The following is a 22,039-nucleotide window of genomic DNA, read 5'->3' as shown; positions in this document are numbered from 1 at the left end:
CAACGCAATTCAGAATCATATAAAATCAATGACAACCATTTAAAAAGATTCACGAGGGAGATTGAATTGAGATTCGTGATTTCTTATCATGTTTGGCATGTCAACGACCATAGTTAATTATTATGATATCCGTAATCATTTGGGTATTTAATGGTTCACAGGATTAAATAGGTAAGTATATCTGATACAGCATTTTGGTATAGCCTACTAATGCTAACTAATTTAAACGAACGTATGGGTGAAACATCTGCCTGAATGATGTTCCTTTGTCTTTATCGCTCTAAACCATAACCCCGGCTCATCCATACACACAATCTCTGACAAATTGGCAACATCACAATAACATATTTTAAGAAGTCGACGACATTATTGCAATCTCCCCCTAAATTTGGAGAGGACGTAATTATTGAAGATAACAGCGGACCACTGCATGAAGTCTGGAGATCCGAGCGTCGGCCTATACAATTTCCTGTTTGTTCTTCATTCGTTTCCGCATTTTTTCAAGAGATTCGTAGCGTCCAAGTCTCCAACTAAATATTAGTCTTCAATTTTAGACCCTGACTGAGACATACAAGACAAATTATAGTTCCACTGGGGGTGCGAACCCAGGGGAGGAGGCTGTCTTACCCCTATCCCCCTTCCCTGAAAAAAATCCCGCCGCCCCTACATGACTGTCAGTCATTCACGTGGTATGAAATTATTCGTGAAAAGGGCAATGCATGTTATATAAGTTCATTTGAATAAAAGCAGAAAAATCAGATCAGTAGAATGGCGTAAGTATAAAATAAATCGGACCGATCATTAAAAAAAAAATTGAAATATGAGATTACAGAGTCTATGCGAATCTCAAATTTGCAGTATGGTCAGTGGGTTGTGACGTAGTCGCGGATATAACTTTCCCGTTGGTCGTGTACAAAATATTATTAATTTCTGTTTTTTTCTCCCAAGTGCCTTCTTCCTTGGGGCAGTAATACAAACATATTATGGATAGCATATTATTATATTTCCTCTAAAGAGAAAAGACCCCCTTACTGGGCCTTAGTCATATATTTATTTAAAATTGAAACTTTCGTCATTTTGTGGGTGTTCGCAACAGAGAGAGTTGTTGCCGGCGGTACATCACAGAGACTTTTCACCTGTCCCAGTTCACTGGAAACACCTTGTCATCATCATTACCGTCAGACGATATCTGTTTCAATTCAATTTCATTTATATTGTAAAAGAACTCTAGTTATCGAACTGTGATGAGTTTTAATCAGTCTTTCTACACTTTACTATTCCACCAAGGAGCTATAGTGTGAATACAATTAAGGTATCGCTCTTAGGGAGGTGGGGCGGGGGTTGCGGACAGGTTTTGCACAACAAGAGTGCCGAATTTTACATTGTTAAGTCGAATACCGCGCCCCCCCCCCCCCCATCTCCTTCCCCATTCCCTCTCTCCCCTATACTAGAAACATAAATTGATCATGATGTGCATCCCAGTACATCTACACCCCTCCCCCTCTTTCTCCATCTACTGCCCCCCCCTCTCTCTCTCTCTCTCTCTCTCTCTTTCTCTATCTCGCTACGAAAAGCAGACTACACGGTATACAGCTGTCAGAACCACACTGTCAGCAAACGGCAGGATTCAGCTCACAATTTGCATTTCGCAATTAATGTTCAAGTCCGACCGCAACATCCAAACAGATGTTCCCTTGATTGTCATGTTATGTTGGGCAAGAGTCTATCACCATCCATGCTCTCAGGCAGCCGTTTTAGTTTTTTCCTTGCCCCCCCCCCCCCTCCTCCCCCCCCCCCCCCCCCCCCCCCGTTATCATTATGTTCTAGTTCAACTACAAGCCGAAGCGCAATCAAGTATTAAACCAACAGTCTACGCATAGCATGTTTAATTCACTGGTGTGATGTCGGGAAGAGCTCTCATATCCATATTAGTTTTCTTCCCCCTGGTATCATTCATTATTCTTGTTCAACCACAAGTTGAAGCGCAAACCAGTAACCAACAGACTATATTGTCAAAAAGTTTACCCTTAGTAATTTTTGCTTGTTATGTTAACGAATTTTGTTTATAAATAAATAGAATGCAGAAGAAATAATTCAAATTAAATCAAAAGAATGTTTTTAATCATCAAATTGTTACTAAAGAAATTAAATCAAGCTTACCGAAAAACACGCAGAAATTTGGTATGGTCCAAACTGTACTCTTTTATCTCGTTCTATTTCAAACATGTGGGCATTTGAAAAGAAATCTTCTTCACGAGGACATAATTTATATCATGATTTTCTTCCAAACTGACATACAAAGAATAAGATAGCTCACATATTAGTTTTCATCGTTGCCATGCAGAACTCGACCTTTTCTTCCAACCACAAGCTGAAGGGCAAGGTTTGAAGTCGAACATTTAACAAGCAACCGTCTTTTGACAACAGCAGATCGATATGAATCTCAGAAAGGGAAAGGACGATCTACGATCTTCTTTTGAACAGCCAGCATTGTCATGACTGACATTTCAGTTTTGTTACATAAATAGATGGAGAACAGAGTCATTATTATATGGCACTGAATAGAGCTGTCTCGCCGTCGTGTCGTTCATTTGAATATTGATTGTTATAATTTTTTTAAGTATTTTGATTTTTAAACGGAAAACGAAAGAAGCCCCAAACCAAAACAATCGCAATTTTCATTACTTCAAATCATCATTAGAGACTCTGTAACGCACTTTCTATCAAGACTGCAGTTGTTGTTGTTGGTTAGTGTTTTATGGCAATCAGTCAATTTTGACTATTATCACCAACAACATTATTTTGTATCTCTTATTTTGGGGTAGTTATTTCGTCTTTCTTTTAAACTTTACAACTTGTATAGCATCTCCCCCCCCCCCCCTCTCTCTTTCCCTCCCTCCTCCTCCCTCCCTTCCTCCCTCCCTCCCTCCCTCCCTCCCTCCCTCTCCACCCCAGTTTCTCACTCTCTCTCTCATTCCGAGCATAAAGAGTGCTCTAATGATCAAAATAATTTGTGGATGTACCTGCAGTCGATTGGAACACAGCTGCTTTCGCAAATTTTCGATTAAAATGATTATAATCTTCGCATTGCCTGGGATGACCTTTAGAACAGTAAACTTAATCAATTGAGATATTAATACACTGTGCTGACTTGAATGTTGTGTTCAGTAGGACTAGGGATCATGTTACTAAACATGTCTCTGTATGACGATGCTTTGTAGTTGGTTTAGGCATTTAGGCATGTTGCAGAGCAGGACAGATGCAGACAGTTTTCGGAGTGAAATGGTGCTTAGAAGCAATACCGGTCTGCAGGCATATACTCTCAGCATTTTTCTAAATTCCACGAATCTTTGAGCCTATGGCCTAACAATGTCAGGCTCTGATCGCTATCACTATGTCTTGATCGCCATTTTCGTGACCATCATCAGTATCCTCCTTCCTCCCTCTCCTCCTCCTCATAATCATCAGCAGCAGCAGTGCCAACATCTTCGTCTCTGTTCCTTCTTTCTTCTTCTCCCTCTGTCTTATTCTTATCTTTCTTCTTTCATTCATTCTTTCTTTTGTTCTTTCAGATTTTCTACTTTATTCTTTTTTTTCTTCTTCAACTCCTTCTTCCGCATCCTTATCTATTATGGTTCTATAAGAATGATGAATAAATTATGTACTATCGCAGTATGTTATGTGACATTTGCAAATTATGAGCCAACTGTTGTATTTCATGAAGAACGAGGGCGGAATATCGGGTTATTTACCAAAGATACCGAATGAGCTGATGTTCAATAACATGTGCGCTTTCGAGGTGCATAGAATTAAAATGTGTAAAATACACAGGAGCGCAATATTTAGAACGAGGAAAATCAGAGGCAGAAACCGAACAAATTGGCATCACACAAGAACCAGATGCGCTTCTTTTAAAATCTATACACTCACAGGAAGAATTGCACTACATCACGATCAAAATGGCGTCAAGAAACGTCTGTTATTTCTAGGGGAGGAGTTTCTCGATTCACTCTATACCGACTTGAGAGTTGTCAAGAGGCGACGAGAAACTCGACGACGGGATGAGTGGTGACCACGGCAAACAGCTGTGAAGTGGGCCGGCATGGACGGGAGGGAAAGAGCAAGCGAAGAAGCATCGCCAGAGAGACAGAGAATAATGAGCGGGGGAGAATGAAAGGGAGATGGAGAGAGAGAGAGAGAGAGAGAGAGAGAGAGAAGGAGGGAGAGAGACAGATAAAGAGAACGAAGAAGCATCGCCAGAGAGACAGAGAATAATGAGCGGGAGAGAATGAAAGGGAGAGGGGGAGAGAGAGGGGGATGGAGGAGAGAGAGGTAAAGAGAACGGAGACGAAGAAGAGAGGGAGTAGATGGGGAAATGGGAGCATTTGAGAGATGAAGAGACACTGGAGAGGGTGAGGGGAAAGAGGGAAGAAGACAGACAGATTGCCTGAAGCAAACGACATACATGTAATCACCCTCAATACATTTTCATCTCTCAAAATCTATTTTCCCGCGTTTTCCCCTCCTAATCGACAGAAATATTATGAGAAATAATAAACGATAGAGGGGAAGGAAGGAAGAGAGCGAGAGAGAAAAGAGGTTGGGGAAGGGGTAGGGAGGGGGAGAGATAGGAGAGGTTGCCCGAACCAGACTACCTCAATAATATATGTTCACACTCATTCCTATGTTCAAAAACAACCATTCTCTTTCCCCGCTCAACAAAAATATCGAGAAGAAATTATGAACGAGTAGAGAGGAAACGAGAGGGGGAGAAAAAAAAAGAATACGAGACAAGGGGAGCTATGGGGAGAATGATTTTGAGAAAACCACACACAAATTGAGATGAATTCATGCATGAAGCTTGAATCATAAATGGCAGTCGTTGATTAATAAGCGAGGGGCTCGAATGAGAAACGCGAACAGTGCATGGGCATGGATGGGTGTAATTTCTAATCGAAAATTACCACAAAAAAATAGAAGAAAAGAAAGGGAAATGTGGAAGGGGAAGTAATGTTCGAATGGAGAGGCGTATAAATACAAGGTCGAAATCGCCAAAAATAATCTTGGGTGCATGCTAATTTGCTAAAGCCTATGAAGCTGTATTGCTATATGCGCCAAAATGTATCCCCATTTAGCCTATAGGTTTCACGCAATAATTAGGACGTGTCGATTTAAAATAATACTTAATAACAATAATGGATTAGCGAGTGTGCTTGTGAGATTTCCTAATCAATACCAAGCGCTATCTTTCAATTTCCAATCTCTTATCTCAAAGTCCATTTTAAATACAGAATTGGTATATTGTACTCCGCCCAAGTGATCATTCGCTCTCGAGACTCAGATATGTCACACAAATTACCAGATTTGAAATCTGATAGGTAGAGTGAAGATTCTCTCGTTGACTCAACCATTTTCATCCAAATAAAAAATAATATCTAGATAACTTGAATGTCCGTTGACAAATTTTCTGCACTTATTCGCCCAAAATATACAATTTCACTTTTTGATTTATTGGTTTATCCAGCAAAAAGTGTGTGTCACGTCTATAAACATGTATGGCATACTAACTAATACGATGCTCATGTACAAATTACCACATTTCATTACGTATTAATTATTTTATGAGCACTAATCCTGAACGATCTTAATCGGTTATTATCTGCAAGGGAGTATCGTGGTTATTGTTTGTTTGTTACATCTGTTTTTGTTGTTATTGGTTAGAAAGAAGAAAACAAAAAAACAGCTCAGTTCCAAAATACTGTTTTGTATTGTTAAAATGAGACCAGGGTCCCGTATTATAAAACAGTTACCGTAGCGGTAAGTGCTCATTTGAGCGGTAAGTCTCAAAAGCAGCGGTAACTTTAAGATAAACGGTAAATATCCGTTGCATAAAAACTTACCGCTGGACTTGAGCGGTAAGTCTATAAAGTTCAGCGGTAAGTCTATAAAGATCAGCGGTAACATTACCGCTACCCTCTGAGCTTGCGGTAACACTACCGTAACTATGGCTGCGATACTGGCTGTGTTGCAGCGTCGTGGATATGAAAGGGCGAGGAGGAGGGAGCGGATCTTCAGAGATCGCAGCCAGCCGTTGGAGTTGGGGGATGGTGACATTTTCCGGAAGTACCGGTTTACTAGGGATGGTTGTATGCATGTTATCAATTTGATTCGGCCCCTGTTGCAGCACGACACCCAACGGAATCAGGCACTTCCCCCAGAGCTGCAAGTTTTCATAGCTTTGAATTTTTATGCAACGGGGGCAGTGCTTGATTCCACGGCCACGATTCATGGCATCACCCGCTCGACAGCATCCAGGGTAATTCACCGTGTGTCAGTGACCCTCGGCACACTGAAACATGAGGTAAGTCAATACATTTTTCTTTAATAAAGCAAAGAGAAGACGAAAATACAGTCTGTCTAAAATTTGTATTTTGAATTTTCAATCAGCAAATTAATAAGACGAGGATGAAAAAGAACTCTATTTTTGTCATGCATGACATGCATATACTAAAAATACAATGCATTTTATAATGAACACATGGAAGACCTATTTCAGATAAATTTATATGTTTAATTAATCTTAGACGACCAAGCAATGACATGACAAAGGTCTATGCAGCGGTCTGACAATTTAGTGGTTGCCATGGGACAGAGCCCGCGACTGTGCCGGCCGGGCGGGAGGCTGGGGCAGCGCTGGCGCGGTCGGTTAGTTGGCCGAGCCTAGCTGCCTGTCTACTACTGTCACTGCAGTCTCTGTGTAGTAGTCTGTAGACCTATAGTATCATTTTATTAGTGGTCATATAATCAAACAATAGCTACGTCTAATAAAGAATTCATAATAATAAAGACATCTTTATCCAAACTTCCTTCCCCAAGTTAGCGAGAGTGCAAGTGCTAGATGCTAGCGCTAGCGCTAGTATATTACTATTTTGCACGTAGTCCTAGGTATATTGATTTGTGTAGAGTCGCCCATAAATTGGCGTGATATGATGCGAGCTTGATTGTATGAATCGTGTACCTATGACCCTTCATATAGGTATATATGTCAAAACAAATTTCTTACTGAATGATGATTGCATGATGAATGACTGTCATGACGAAAACAGCACCCTTTCTAATGCACAAAACGAGGAGTCTCTCATCACATTCACATGACCAGAGGCAGAGGCAAATGTTGCATGCACACATAATACGTACTCTAAATTGAAACAGCTGAGCCCAGAGTATGGAAAGCTATATGCCAATCGATAGATATTTTAACGTCTTCAATTTCCAATTTCATAATTTCCTCTTTTTGCACAGATATCAAATAGACTTAATAATAAATTTATATGCGCATACACAGCAGTAAAAAATACAACATAATTAAACTACCGTCACAAAAAAAAAACTCACAACAAAATGGTTTTAAAAAAATATAGTAAAACAATATATATAATAAAGAAAATGATAATAATAATGATTGATGAAAAGACCAAAAAAACACAAAAAAACACAACTGTCATGATTATATTTAGAGGAAGAACGTAGATTCAAACAAGATTCTCCCCGGAGAAGCATAAACTAATAAGTAAATAATAAATAACAGGAGAAAAGAGAGAGCGAGAGAGAGAGCTATATAGAGGCCCGGGAAGAGAGAGACGAGGGGTATAGAAAGAAAAGAGATCAGTTTTTAAGAATAGATAGTTATAGGAATAGTTAGTTGCATCACCATTAATAGCATAACTATGAATATGTTCATGAATTCGAGTACAGCCAAAGAAAACTTGCACTCTCTCTCATAATTTTTTTTTTAATCACTTCACAAACTTCTTCAGATATTTCACATACTTTTCTCAACACTTGATTGAAAGAAAGAAAGTTCATGTCCAATTCTCTGAATATTAAATGTATTCGTAGGAGATAAATATTTATTCATATAATTTACAATGTGATAAAGATTACATTTCTTGATATAACATCGTTTCTGTCTATAATAATAAATACTGGTGAATTTCAGCATAGCTGTATAAATATAATGACGATGAATAAAATATACGTCAAATTACATTTCAAAAGTTTGCACATGAATTAGACTTGTATTGTATACATAACATATGAAGATCTGCAACATGGAATTATTGATTTTTGTTTTCTTTCTGCATCTCCAATTCACACTTCAGATAATCAAGTTTCCAACGACAATGGAAGAAGTCAACAGAGCCCAAGTGGATTTCTTCAACATATCAGGCTTTCCCCAGGTCATAGGAGTGGTCGACGGAACACACATTAGACTAAATGGAGCTCCCTTGGGCCCTGGTGAGCACGTCTATATGAACAGATAAAAGGATATTACTCCATCAACACCCAAATAATTTGTGATACCAATTACAAGATCATAAACATTTTGGCACGCTGGCCAGGCAGCACTCACGACAGCAGGATATTTCAGGTAAATCCATAATATTTTGATTCTAAAATTTCCTATGTAACCCACTTTTGTTTTTAATGCCTCCATGAAAACATATATTGACATACATGTAAATCATTGAAATTGATGTCAAATGTTTGTTACAAATGCTACAAAATAATTGTGAAGCTAAGATCTTACAATTTTTGATAATTTTTCAAAATGTGTATATGCAAGAGAATGCAATAAATATCAAAGGTCAAGGGGCACCTATTCTACCATATTATGTTCATTCTTATAATGATTCTTCCTTTATACAGAACAGCAGAGTTGGACAGACTTTTGAAGATCTACAACAGCATGGTCTACTTCTTGGAGATTCGGGTTACGCTTTAAGACCATACCTGATGACACCAGTGCTAAATCCAAGGACTCCTGCAGAACAGGCTTACAATAGGTATGTACTACAAGAAACATTTCAATGCATATTTGTATCTACAATTAAAAAAGAAAGTGAATGAATGTATGCCATTTTAGACATCAAAGCAATACCATGATGTCAATTTGCCAATCACATCTCTTAATTAGCAGGATGAGTGTTCATGAATACCATTTGGCCCAGAAGAGCTACAGGTAAAAAAGAAAATTACTCATATATGTGACTTACTTCCTTTTGACAATGTATAGGTTAGATGTATAGCACTGTAGTTAGATGTACATGTATTTTCATAGTCTAATAGACTTCCCAATAATTCTTTGTTTTTAATTTGTTATACTTCAATTCCTTTACTCTGCAGAGCACATGCTACAACGAGAGTGAGAATCGAACAAGTCAACGGCCAACTAAAGCACAAATTCAGGTGCTTACTGAATGGTATGCAAATGGCACCCAGAAGAGCGTGCAAGATCATCACTGCATGCGCCGTATTGCACAATGTGGCTAGATTTGAAGCAGCCTGATGAAGTAGACTTTGGTATTGAACAACATGAACACGAACCAGACAGGGACGACCACATTGTAGACAACGGCTTAGCCATCAGAAACACTATTATTGCCAATTATTTCCACTAGATTTTTATGATGAAGACTTCTATATACTGTAACCAAGAATCTTTTTCAACATTCACTGTCACTGACCTTATTGTTTATCTATATTTTATATCATTCAAACATACTTATTTTTAGGGTGGACTTCCCCTGCTTTAAAACACCATTTTGGGTCATCTATAAGTTGACACATAAATTCTTTTTATTACTGCACTATTTAGTTGTGACAATATTGTTGAAGTATACTTGTACTATATAACTCAAGTGGTAGTAATCTTCTGTTTGCATTGAGAATCTTAATCAATTCAGTACTGCATTCAACCGGGGGGGGGGGGGGGGGGGATTAATTGCTAAGGTAGCACCAAGCCAAAATTCAAATTTCACGGAATCGCCGGGCTAGGGCATGTTCTGCTGACCTGCCAATAGTCATATTGTTTTATAAATTTGTATATGAATGTGACATCATATTCAAGGCCCTCTTTCAATGAAGTGTGTAAGATATCCTTAAGATTGGCCTCATAACATTGTTATCTTTAGATGCAGTTAATTTACAGTATATAATATATGGGAAGAGTTTATCTCCTGAATTTGTAATTTGTTCTATTCAGAAGCAGGCCACATATTTAATCCAAACCTGACTGGGGGGGGGGGGGGGGGGGGGGGGGGGGGGGGAGTCCCGTGGAACGCTCATGCATAGTCAATTCATTTTTAATAACGACATATTCATATTAGATTTCTGGGAAACCTAATTTCCTTAGTTCCAAAATGCACAATGATATAATCTTTTTGAATACTGAAAGGTAAAGTTATCATGAATAAGAACAAAATTAACATGGAATTTGCAAAACAAACAAAGTAACAATTTAAAACCTCTTTTTGATTAAAGACAAATAATTCGAAAACGTGAAGCGCACGCTTCATGACTAATAACTTTTCCTCCTCTATCTCCAAAAGTCTCTCTTCATAACAGCTGATTGGCTTTTTGGTGTCTTTGGCCGTGCTATCCCCTACTAGAACAGGCTGGTCTATTGGTGGTCCGGCACTGCTGGCTGCACTAGTACTGGTCTGTGGGTCCCGGGCCGGCACAGATATGCCACCCACCATGGTGTTAACCATCATGGCCACAGCCATGGCATTTTCTGCTGTCTGTATGCATATAACAATAAAGATTGCCTTGATTGAGTTTTAAAGAACTATAGAACCATACTGTCTAAATGTTGTTATTATTATTTTATTTATTAAAATTCTGTGATAAAAAGAGAACAATGTCAGTAAGGGTTTTATCTAATCATCAATATGTTTGAAAAAAAGGTTTAAAACACCCCCCTAAAAAAATATTTAAAAAATGTAAGAAAAAAAAATTGTTGTACCGTACACCATCAGTGAGGATTTTGTTTTTGTTAAACAAAAAAATTACCATATACCCGTATTGAAAATGCCTCACATAAAAATACATGCCACATTTGAATCTCATGTTCAATGGGATAAATTTTTCAAATAGAGTTAGGGGGGTAGGGTGGTCAACATAACATTGACACTTTGAAGGTCGTCAACTAAATTAAGTAATATAGTGGTAAGCATTTCAATACCATCTACAATTCAAGATAAACCCTGATTAGGCCTGGGTATTTTTGAAGTTCTCAGAGTTAGGGAAAGGGCTCCCCCGCCCCCTTCCCTGAGATTTCGGCCAGCGATGCAGACATATCGTGCAAAGTGTTGAGGAGGGGGGTGGGGGTACTTGTTTCCCCCCCCCCCCCCCCCTTGGCTCAGTTAGGGTTAAACCAAAGATGTACATATTCACAAGTCATGTATATTTTTATGTTTGTTTGTACTCTCATACCCAGAGAGGGGGTCAATCAAATTCTACAAATTTTACCTGTGGCATTTGGCTCGAAGGGAGAGCTACATGTAGGTATCCAGCCTCCTCTTCTGGCCCCAGAATGCCCTCCACACTCTCCTCCACCATTGCCTCCAGTACTGCCTCGTGCTTCTCATTATATTCCACTGGTGGTCCACCTCCTAATGATCCAAAGTCAAAGAAATAAATGTTAACTTCTTACCATAAATTTTACGAAATGTTAATATCGATCGTACAGTTAAAGAGAGATCTTGGATTAGGTCGTGATGGTTAATAATCTACACCAAATAAGTGTAAGTTGTGATTTGCGGTTTAGTGGTGGTTATTTTACCCGACTGCTAAAAAGCACGAGTGCTTATTAGTAACCGACGACTTTAGGTCCTATCTAAGGGACCTTGGTAATGAGGAATAATGCCTTAATACCAAAGGACACTAGTGCATCGACGACATGGTTTCGAACCTAGGTCGTCGGATTATGAGACCACCAATCTACCAACCAAGTCTCCTGATAATAATAAACCCCTTTACTAATTCAATACTCTTCTTGACAGGCTACTCTAGAGTATTCTTTATTGAAATAGGATATACCATGCAAAACATGCTATCTTTTTAAAGAGAAATAAAAAAAAAAAAAGCCTAGCATTCAAACACTAGGCTGTTGTCCTAAGTCATGAATGTTGATATGATATATTAAAGATAATTTTTTAATGCATGTACAATTTATGATGACCTATGGTGGTACAGCAGATGGAATCCCACCATTTTAAAAACTTGTTTTTTTATTGCACAAATGCTTTCTTACTTTTTAACTTTTCCAAAGCACAGGTAACTATTGGTGATAAATTACATGTGGTAGGAGTATACAAGAAAGGTACCTTTTACAGTTTTATCTGTTACACAATAAAGACAGCTTAATTTACCTGTCTTGTTCTTTGAGTCCCTGTACTTTCAAGCCTTTGCCGCCATTTCGTTCCAGGTAAGACGCAAGTCCTTTACTGTTCTACCTGGTTGGAGTCCCTGGGCCTCTAGGGATACGAGCCCTAGGGCCCATGCATCCTCTTTTCGTTTTTTGATCTACAAAAATTCAAGAACAAAAAGTACAATGTAAATTGGAACCTACTCAAGTTCTCTTTAATTATATGCAATAGATGATTAACATATTAATTCACCCTTACTTATTTTGAAAGAATACTCTCATATGGTAGCATCCAACCGTCTCCAAAGACAGTGGACTGCATTCTGTCTTGGGCATCAGAAAAAATGAAAACCAAAACATCATTTTCGGTATACTTATTAGAAGAAAAGTTGAAAGAAGGAAAAATAAAAATAAGTTAGATAAAAAGACTCTTTATTCAAATTCGAAATCATAGTTATGTTCTGGAAATTTTAATAAATAGATCTGCATTGGATTTTACAAACCTTTTCCACACAGTTCCCCGCTTTGCCGAACAAAGCTTGGCGGTTCTTTTTTACGTAGTCTGCCAGGCAGCGGACATCCCGACCTGTCAAGTTCGGCCTGCGTTTCACCATTTCCTAGAATGAAGAAACAAAATTAAAAAACTAATGAGAAACCAGAAAGATTGTTTAAAATGAGTTCTGTTAAATCAAATTTGACGGTATCAAACCCTTTTAAACACAAGATTGTTGTTTGGTTTTGATACTCGATCAGTATATCATTATATTTCATGCCCCTGCCAATCGCCGGCCCAATCGCCGGCCCAATCCCTCAGCTCTCACACTTGACATGCACACACTGTGACACTAGACATAGTCTAGGGTCTATACTATTTTAAGTAGTATCTGATTATAGATCTACTACTAGTCTGAAGCTGAATAAAGTTGAAATTCTAATTGAGAGTCTATATAATTATAGACTAGAAATTGGAATGAAGTTGAAATTCTAATCGACTTAGACTAGACTAGGCGAGAGTCTTACTCTTAATTTTATCTAGATATTCTAATTGAGAGTCTAGTATTTTACATTTTTAGAATGATATTATGAGGTAATTGCAAGTTGTTTACCCTTAAACAACTTTAAATCATCGGGTATTGTAGAGAAACGAATGTTCAAAACACCACCCACTCTAGTCATGCTAGTAGTGGAATGTCAGATTATGCTACCCAGCTCCTCCGGGGAGCTCAGTACTCTAGTCCCCGCTGGCTTCTGAAAGCACGTACGGCTGCGGAGACTGACGTAAACATTACAATTAAACCCCAGTACGATGGCAAATACTGTCTGAGTAAAGGCTGCAAATTTATTGCCAGTACTAATACATTTATCAATATGTATAGCAGAATGAATATACTCTTTCGATTAACACATAAAAATGATCAAAGTCAAGAAATACGTACGATTGACGATAATTGTAGATTAGCAGCAGCCGTCTTCGGTGTTTATCTCAGTGGCTATATCTAGCAGACGACGGGTATTGCGCATGCGCTTAAATTTCTGGCTCGTCCAAGAAGACCATTCGCGGGTTTTTCTTATATTAGTTAATATCGGTTTTATGCAACGGATATTAAGCTCCGATGGTAGTTACCATTGATGGTAACTACCATAATAGTAACTCGGGGAGTTACTATTATGGTAAGTCAAAAGTTTTATAATACGGGGCCCAGGAAGAGGAAATCATTTTCAATTATCACACTTACCTTCCGTCTTTTCGACCTGCCCTCTGCTTGCAGCGTCTCGGTGCAGAGATCGACACAGTCCTCGAAGCTTATCTGTTGCTCGTCTTCGGGGCTGTAGTCGAGGTCGGCGAGCTTGGCCAGGGCCAGGATGTAACTGCATGCGATCCGGAGTATGGCCAGCTTCGAGAGTTTTTGGTTGTGCGAGTACGATGGTACTGCTCGACGAAGACCCTCGAAGGCAGAGCTGATCGTGTGGACTCGATTACGCTCTCGAGCGTTCGCGACGATCCTCCGCGAACGACTCAAGTTCTTGTACGACCTCCCGGGTTTACCCATCGCCTTCGACGATTGCGAAGTCGACGATGACGATGAAGTCGATGTCGATGGAGATGTTTTCCCGTTTGTTTCTTTTTGGTCACCACACATGAGATCCTGAGAATCGCACTCCTGTTCGAGAAGAACTTTGTGTTGGTGGGCGATCGCGAATGGCAGAGATGTGGAATATTCACGGTGGTGGTCGTTGACTTGGGAATGTGAGTCGTGATGGTCGTCGTCGTAATCGTGTCTGTATTTCATTAAGTAATCTCTCTCGAGTCCAACGAGGCCGAGGCTTTCTTCCGCCTGTAAATCATGAGAAAATGCTCTAAAAAGATGAGACGAGTTCTGAGATGTATGCGAATGGGTTGATGAGTTTACAGAATTATTTCTTCCTAGGTCCCTTGATTTAGTTCCCTTGGTTGGTCTGACAACCGACGGTATTGCAAGGACGACACGCTTATGATCACGCTTTTTACTGCTCATGCTAAGATCTTCAGGTTGACAGTCCTCGTCATTGACGACGGTTCTCTGTAAAACATCCCTCCGATCTCGATCTTGGATAAGAATACGTGATTGATCGTGCATCAGGGATTTTCCCAAATGTTCCAAACTCGAAGGAGTGTCAGGAATTGGCGCGAGTGCATTGGTCCTGACTTTGAGAAAGACATCGTCGTCGTCGTCGAAATGGTCTTCCGGATCTTTCCCATGACTATCGCTATCACCGTGGTCTATGATTTCGGATTTAATCTCCACCAGATCCACTTCCATTTTCACCATCTCGCTGCCGACGCGACGGGGATCACTTTGCTTTCGACGACTTCTGCGGCTGTTCGAACCAGCGCCACTCGACGGCCCCGCCCCTTTGCTCGTCGTCGCCCCTGTACAGGTACTGCTAGGAAGAATCTGGTCTGATTCCGATTCATTCTTCTCAGAGCATTCCTTTTTCGTCGTTTCTTGATCCATGTCGCGATCATTCTCGTCCTCGTTCTCTGCCATATCTACCACTGCTGAGCTGCAATTACACGACTAAGGTTCCACGAGTTCCGCATTCTTGAGTTTGAGCCCACCTGGTCAAAAATGCTAATTGCGTGTAATGACGTCCAGAGACATAAGTGAGCCTGCGAAGATTATACCATACACACGAAACACCGATGCACCAAGAATAGAGTCTTCGCTATGTGTAGGCAAAAGGGCGTCTGGAAGCCAAATCACAGCACATCGCAAGCTGGCCGACTTGTGTTGTGTTGTTATCACCTTTACAATGAGTAAACTGATCGTTGTAAGAAAGCTGAACAAATAACACTCGGAGCGGAGCTGGCTTTAGATATAGCTGGACAGTCAGCGGGGAGAATAAAGGCAAGACGAGGTCTCAAGCACGCACGCAAATCAACACTCCTTAGCAAAGGCCCCTTTGCCTCCCTCTCTTTCATTCCCTCTCTTTCTTTCTCTCTCCCTCCCTCTCCCTCTCTCTCTCCCTGCCCAGATGTTCCGTGTCAGTGGCTTGCTTGTTGCATGCAAATCACGCATAATATGCACGGAGGTAATCAATACACCGATTGTTATCAGGCGCGGTGGAGCTCAGCTGGGTCCGAAGTCTTCTCTCCGCTTTACCCTTTTCCGACCCAGTCGGGGTTCTTGGCCGCAATACTGGAGGGGTCCTGAAGGGGGATCCTCCCGCTCCAAAGAGGTCATTCACTACCCCCTTTCCACCACCACCTTTTCTTACACGAGACGGCGAGAGTTCATTACTGGAATTTCGACGAATTCATCACGGAAGATAATAGTCATCTGCGATGAATCACTAGACATTGACTCCTTGACTTGTCTTGATACATTCCTTCGTTATTGCAAGTTTGCAACATTGTTGTAAATATAATATCGCGTTGACATAATAATTATTTGTCTTTAAATCATTGTTGACGTCTCACAGAGTCACAGTCACAGTTCAAGTGGTTCGAAGTCTTTGATTACTTAGCGTTTAAAATCCACTGCTACAGCAATGAAGTCCTCAATATCACTAAGTTAAAATTGTCTCGAAATCTAGAACGGGTCAAAGGAGTATATACAGTCACGTACGCTTATCAAAGATGAATTTAAAAACAAAAATTTGATTCTCCCTGATCAACCAAGCACCGGGTCAAATTCTGAAGCGATGTCGGCATAAGCACGACGACCAGGACTTCATTTGAGGACGTAAATGAGTACAACTGGCCAGCCAGTGTTGTTAATGTTAACCGTCGATCAGCAAACGAAACTGATCACTGATTATTATATACTCCAGTCCCCCTGGCTCTTGATACGAGGTCGCCACAGCCACAGTCGACGCCAGATGTCAAACGACCCAAAGCCCGACACTCCGCTGGTTCATTACCGTACTTCATGTGGAGAGAGGGAGGGAGAGGGGGTGGAAACGAGAGAGAATGAGCGACAGATACTAGAGAAGATGAAAAAGCAAGAGAGAGAGACAGACAGACACACACAGCGATAGAGAGAGAGAGAGAGAGAGAGAGGGAGTGGGGGCATAAATGCGAAAGATAACAGGTTATCATTTTTATGTTGATCGTTGATTACCAAAGCGCTGGCTGGCTCGCTTATCATCTCACCCCGAGTTAATCTTGTGCTCTTTTACCATTACCCGTTACAGCTTTGTACATTAGATAACGACGAAATCACTTTATCAGGATCTCTACCCAGCTGTGTACCGAGTGTGTATATGCATCCCATATGATCATTGTGTAATCTTTTCTTCGACGTATAATTTGAGTTCGAGTGTGTATGTCCACTCTGGAGGTACACATCTATTTGTTTCCATCCCCCTTTTGATAATGACTTGTGCTTGTGATAATATTCGCTCTCAGCGAATGATCCGAGGATACATGAATAGTCTCAGACCCGGGTCTGATTTTGTTAATGAGCTTCATCAAGCAAGCTAATAATTCTCAAAGTCATTAATTTAATGTAATACGCATATATAACGATAAGCTTAGAAACCCGACATTTTTCTTCTTTAAAAATTCAAAATTAATGATTGAAAAGAGGGTGAGAGAGAATACTGTGCTAGACAAACAAACATGATACTGCTATTACTAATAAACATGCTATTCCAATGACAGCATTTTAGTCTAAACTCCTATAAATCGTAAAAATACTGCCTTTCTGTGCTTTCTATACTATCCACGACTGACAAATAAACCAATCATGAGCCATAAGACCTCAACGTGGCTGAATGCGCAGACTAGTCAGATTCTACTTTGGACACCTGTGCATAAGCAATCAACTCGTTCGCTTTGTGACAACAGTCAACAATAGACCCGTTCGTGATGAGGACAGTAATAAACACAGTCGAAAATCGCTCGCCCGCTCGCTTGCTCGGGGGGCTTACGAGCGAGCAAGCACGGAGAGAGCAAATAATAATCGCCCATGCCAGCCGGTCGTTTGGTGAGCGTTGCCCCGGTAACGGCTGAATGTGTGATTTCCCCTTATTTTGTCTTCTTCTTCGTTCCAAGATCTCTCACCAGGCTCTTCAATAGTTATTGGAAACGGTTGTTATTGTCAAAGCGTACTACGTCTAATTATAATATTTCACATAAAACTATCATTTTTAATATACTGCTCGAGATACTATATTCGAAATGAAGACCTGATAGAGATTTAGAGTTATGGTTGAATCCAATTGTTGAACAATAAGATCACAAAGATCGCAAAATCAATCTAAGTGTACTCCATTGATTTATGACATTCGTAATCCGAACACGGTTTCTACAGGCAATAACACAGTGTATTGAAATAACCCTGAAAATGATTTCTTGAAAGTCTTCGCGATCATATCTATCAATTATCACTATACTAGCTTCTGAAACATATTGAATAAACTTATCCAGTCTACCACTATGACCAGTCCCTGTATATCATACGGTATCATACCACATTTACTTGTAAAAGGAAAAAATAGGCCTACATTTTTTCTGAATCAATCTATTTTTTCCCTGGTGTAGACCTACTGAAGGGTGTAGTTCTTGTTAGAACATACCCAACGAAGGCCTTTACCCTCGATACTTCGATTAGAAATAAGATGTAATAATGCATTGCTCAGTGTTCGTTTGTTTATTTATCAATGAGTTTGGCTGCTTTTTGGCGTATATCGACTACATTATAATAATAGCCAAAACAACGGCGTATGAAATGATGGGGCGAAATATTTATAATCGTATAGTCAATATTTACTTAAATTATGTTTATTTATGTATGTCTTCAAACGTGAGCTTTACTTAATCTGGATATACCAAGGGTAATGACAAAACTGTTGCCCATGAAACTGGAATTTTTGGTTTTGTTTTGGTTCTTTTTATTATCTCTTCATGAAATTATTGTGAGAATATTACGTGTAGTTTCTTCTTGAAAGATAAAGTTTATATTTCTCATAACTTTAGTAATCTATAAAGAGTCTTAGAAATAGTATTGATTAGTCAAAGTTATGAACACCAAGAATAAACCATTGTAACAATCATTTCATGAAAAGAGGTAACTATTGTCGTAAGAGAGGTAGCTACGACTGACTATTGGGGTGAATAAGAACATAATTAGAAACATTGACATCATTGATTCCCCGAATGATGTAGACGCTTTCAAAATTCCTCCATTTATTAATAAATAAAACAATGAGGAGTGTCTCCTTTATAACTTGAAAGATATAATATTGGAAATATAACACTTCTCTCTTTATCCATCACATACAAGGAGGTCTCGTCAAACATGATCGTGGTATAGTGATTCATTCACTGTCTTGACTCTCAATCTAAGGTAGGGTTCGAATCCCAGCCCGGAACGAACTTCCTTTGCCCCTCTGCCTCCACCCAGGTGTAAATGGGTACATTATTAGTGGGTAATGCAGTATTGCAGGAAGTGTCCTCATGAAGAACAGCATTGATACTGGTGATGCTTCCCTGAGTTGACGAAATCAATATTACTACACAAGGCATTAATTTCTCTTGCAAGGAATGAATCTATATATTTAACCACTCTCCACTCATGTGTAAATGGGTATAGTGGTTCATTCACATGACTTTCAATCGACGGTTACGGGTTCGAATCCCAGCCCGGTACTTAGTACATTCTTTGGCAAGACGTTAATCCATATTTGCCGCTCCCCATGCAACCAGGTATAAATGGGCAATTTTTTTTTTTAATGGCAATGTCTGGAGTAATAATAATTGCAGACAGGGCCCTCGGGGAAAACAACATTGATGCTCATAAAGCTTATTTGTGTAAACGAAATCAATGATATTTCTACAAGGCATTAAATTCTCTAAGCTATATAGTCATTTACAGAAAAGTGCAAGGAAAACTTGTTATAGACATGATAATACAATCGTATTGCATCAACAAGTAACTAAGCAACGATGAGTGGAAATCATAACTCTTATATGGGCGGGTGGTCGTATGAGATAAGTTAGAATTCAGTTTGGAATTTAATATTTTGGCTTTTCCCAGGGGCGAAAGGGGGCACTTACTATACCCCCCCCCCCCCCTCCATTCATTCTTAATGGATAATTATCTTGATACCATCCAGATCAAATTACGATCTCCATTACCAATGTATGGGAGGCCAAATAAGTTTGTAGGCGAAGACATGGTAGACAGCTCTCGACCTAGACCAACTCGCAATCTCCCCCTGATGAACATCCCTAATTTTGTATGTGACTAAGCATTTTTGAATGGTAGATGGCGCAGTTGCGTTTGTCGAAGAAATAGATTCAATCATGCATAGGATGCCCTCCGAATTTCCTAATGGCTGGACGAATGCAGAAGCGGAGTTGAAATCTGGGACAGTCCATCGGCCTCCGAAATTCACAAGAAAAGCCCACTGGCGTAGCCAAGGAGATGGGGTGTGGGTGGCTGCGGAATTGGATACATGCCCCCACACACTTCCAGTGCCTGCAAAGCAACTTCTGGTGCCCCTACAAAGAATTGAAAAAAAAGCAAAATGAGAAAAAGAAAATAATTTCATATTACAGTGTATTTGATAACACCGATAAGATCTGTGTTATCCATCCAAATATCAAGTTTTGATAACTCAAAATGCAATTTTCGCTCGGTCAGTATGCTCCCAGTAGAATGCTCAACGGAGGCATATGATTTAACGTGCTTCACCACTTAACACACACAAACACAAACAAATTCCAGCCCCCCCCCCCTTGAGAAAAAAAATCATGTAAAATCACGTGATTTTTACCCTTTTGGGGGGTTGGGCCTCCCCCCCCCCCTGGCGGCTCAAGGGGGGGGGGGGGGGTGCAAATCGAAATTTTTTTGAGGATCAAAAAAAAAATGTGCTCACTAACCCCCCCCCCCCCCCCCCCCCCCCCCCCCCCCCCCCCCCCCCCCCCACTGAGCGAATTTTTGGCAGGCGCGTTTTTCAAATTTTCGGGAGCAAAAAAAAAAAAGTTGGGCCCCCCTCCCCTAAGAAATCCTGGATCCGCGCCTGCCTGATGTGCTCCCCACTGAAAAAAATCCTCCAAACACCGTTGGCCGGAAGAAAAGCCAATGCTCACCCGACAAATAAAGAAAATAAATTAACATATCAGTCTCACTTTAGAAAGAAAAAGTCCCAAATAAACCTTCTCATAAAGTTTATCGAATACATTAAATATGTATATATATTATTTTATTTATTTATTTTTTTATTTTTATTTATTTTTATTTTTTTTTTGGGGGGGGGGTGGTCTTAGCAGAATAGTGCCGGTCATTTTTATGGACATACCGTGACCTATTAATTTCAAACATTTTGAAGAAAAATAAAGACTTTAGTTTAACGATAATATCTCAATATCCATTCATGATCTGAGGGGGGGGGGGGGGGGGGGGGGAGGGGGCAGGGTGTCACATCATCATTTTAAAAAAATTCAAGTTCGAATTTTTAAAAAAAAAAAATTGTTGATAATCCTAACAAATAGGATCTTTTTCAATTTTTTAAACAAAGGTTTAATAAAAGTAAAAGTTCAACATGTATTTCAAAGAAGTATTTGAGTGTAAGGGGTGTAACTGTCAGAAAAACTAGAAATAACATAAATTTACGTTTAAATATTGAACTTCGATCTAGTTACGATAATGGAGTGGTTTCTTGCCTCTGATACCACGGTATTTCTTCTTTCACTTCTTATCTCTTCTTTCCTCCTCCCCGGGCCTCCTCTTCCTTCTTCCTTTTCCCTTTTTTTTTTGCCGCTTTTTATTTTCCGTTTCATATTATCTTGGCCGTTTCTTTTTACCGGTATCATCTTCATGGTATCTAGTCCAACTGATATTCGCCCCTTACACGTGTCTGATCATTTCATATTGTTTACAGTAGTTTTGTTTCCATTTAAATTTTTTGTTTCTGTTGTCTGAAAGTCTACCTAATTATAAAGCCCATCGTTTTCTTTTTGCGCAATCAAGGGCAGTGTATGGTTTTGAGACTACTACTTTCAGGATGCATTGTTATTGGCGTTTGAATTGAAGACTACCTGAAACTCTATTCCTAGTAAACAGCGTCTCTGACCTGCATGCCCGAAATTTGACTGACGCCAAAAGAGCGGCTTTTCTTCAGGTAAATTTCTTATTTTCTAACCTTTCAGAAGGTCTCATTTACATCATTATGTATCCTTGAAATATGGAGTATTACTTTATGAGAAAATTTGAATCTGATGGTATTGAATAAGCGTTGTTTTTTGTAATCGCAACAGGTGTGTTGAGATGGGGAAGATGAATGCTTACTTGCAAAACCTAATCTGCATGCTGTTGTTTGTGTGCGGAGACTGCGCTT

General features: G+C 39.7%; 1 protein-coding gene and 1 long non-coding RNA gene across 2 annotated transcripts in view; both read right to left on the bottom strand.

Moving 5' to 3' along the window:
* The window catches only part of LOC591662, a 28,432-nt gene extending 12,551 nt beyond the window's left edge, over positions 1-15,881 (bottom strand). The window contains exon 1 of the mRNA XM_030985396.1: positions 13,948-15,881. Coding sequence (XP_030841256.1) covers positions 13,948-15,240 — 1,293 coding nt within the window. The 5' untranslated portion in view covers positions 15,241-15,881. The remainder of the gene's footprint in view (positions 1-13,947) is intronic.
* Positions 12,057-13,915, bottom strand: LOC115923984. The gene is made up of 3 exons (XR_004064103.1): positions 13,648-13,915; positions 12,715-12,828; positions 12,057-12,369 (listed from the first exon to the last, which is right to left on the bottom strand). It is a non-coding gene; the product is annotated as an uncharacterized LOC115923984 (long non-coding RNA).
* Positions 15,882-22,039: the final 6,158 nt, after the last annotated feature.

Source organism: Strongylocentrotus purpuratus, unplaced genomic scaffold (assembly GCF_000002235.5).
Source record: "Strongylocentrotus purpuratus isolate Spur 01 unplaced genomic scaffold, Spur_5.0 spur5_scaffold_15, whole genome shotgun sequence".
Classification (NCBI taxonomy): domain Eukaryota; kingdom Metazoa; phylum Echinodermata; class Echinoidea; order Camarodonta; family Strongylocentrotidae; genus Strongylocentrotus; species Strongylocentrotus purpuratus.
This window is presented reverse-complemented; position numbering and strand designations above follow the sequence as displayed.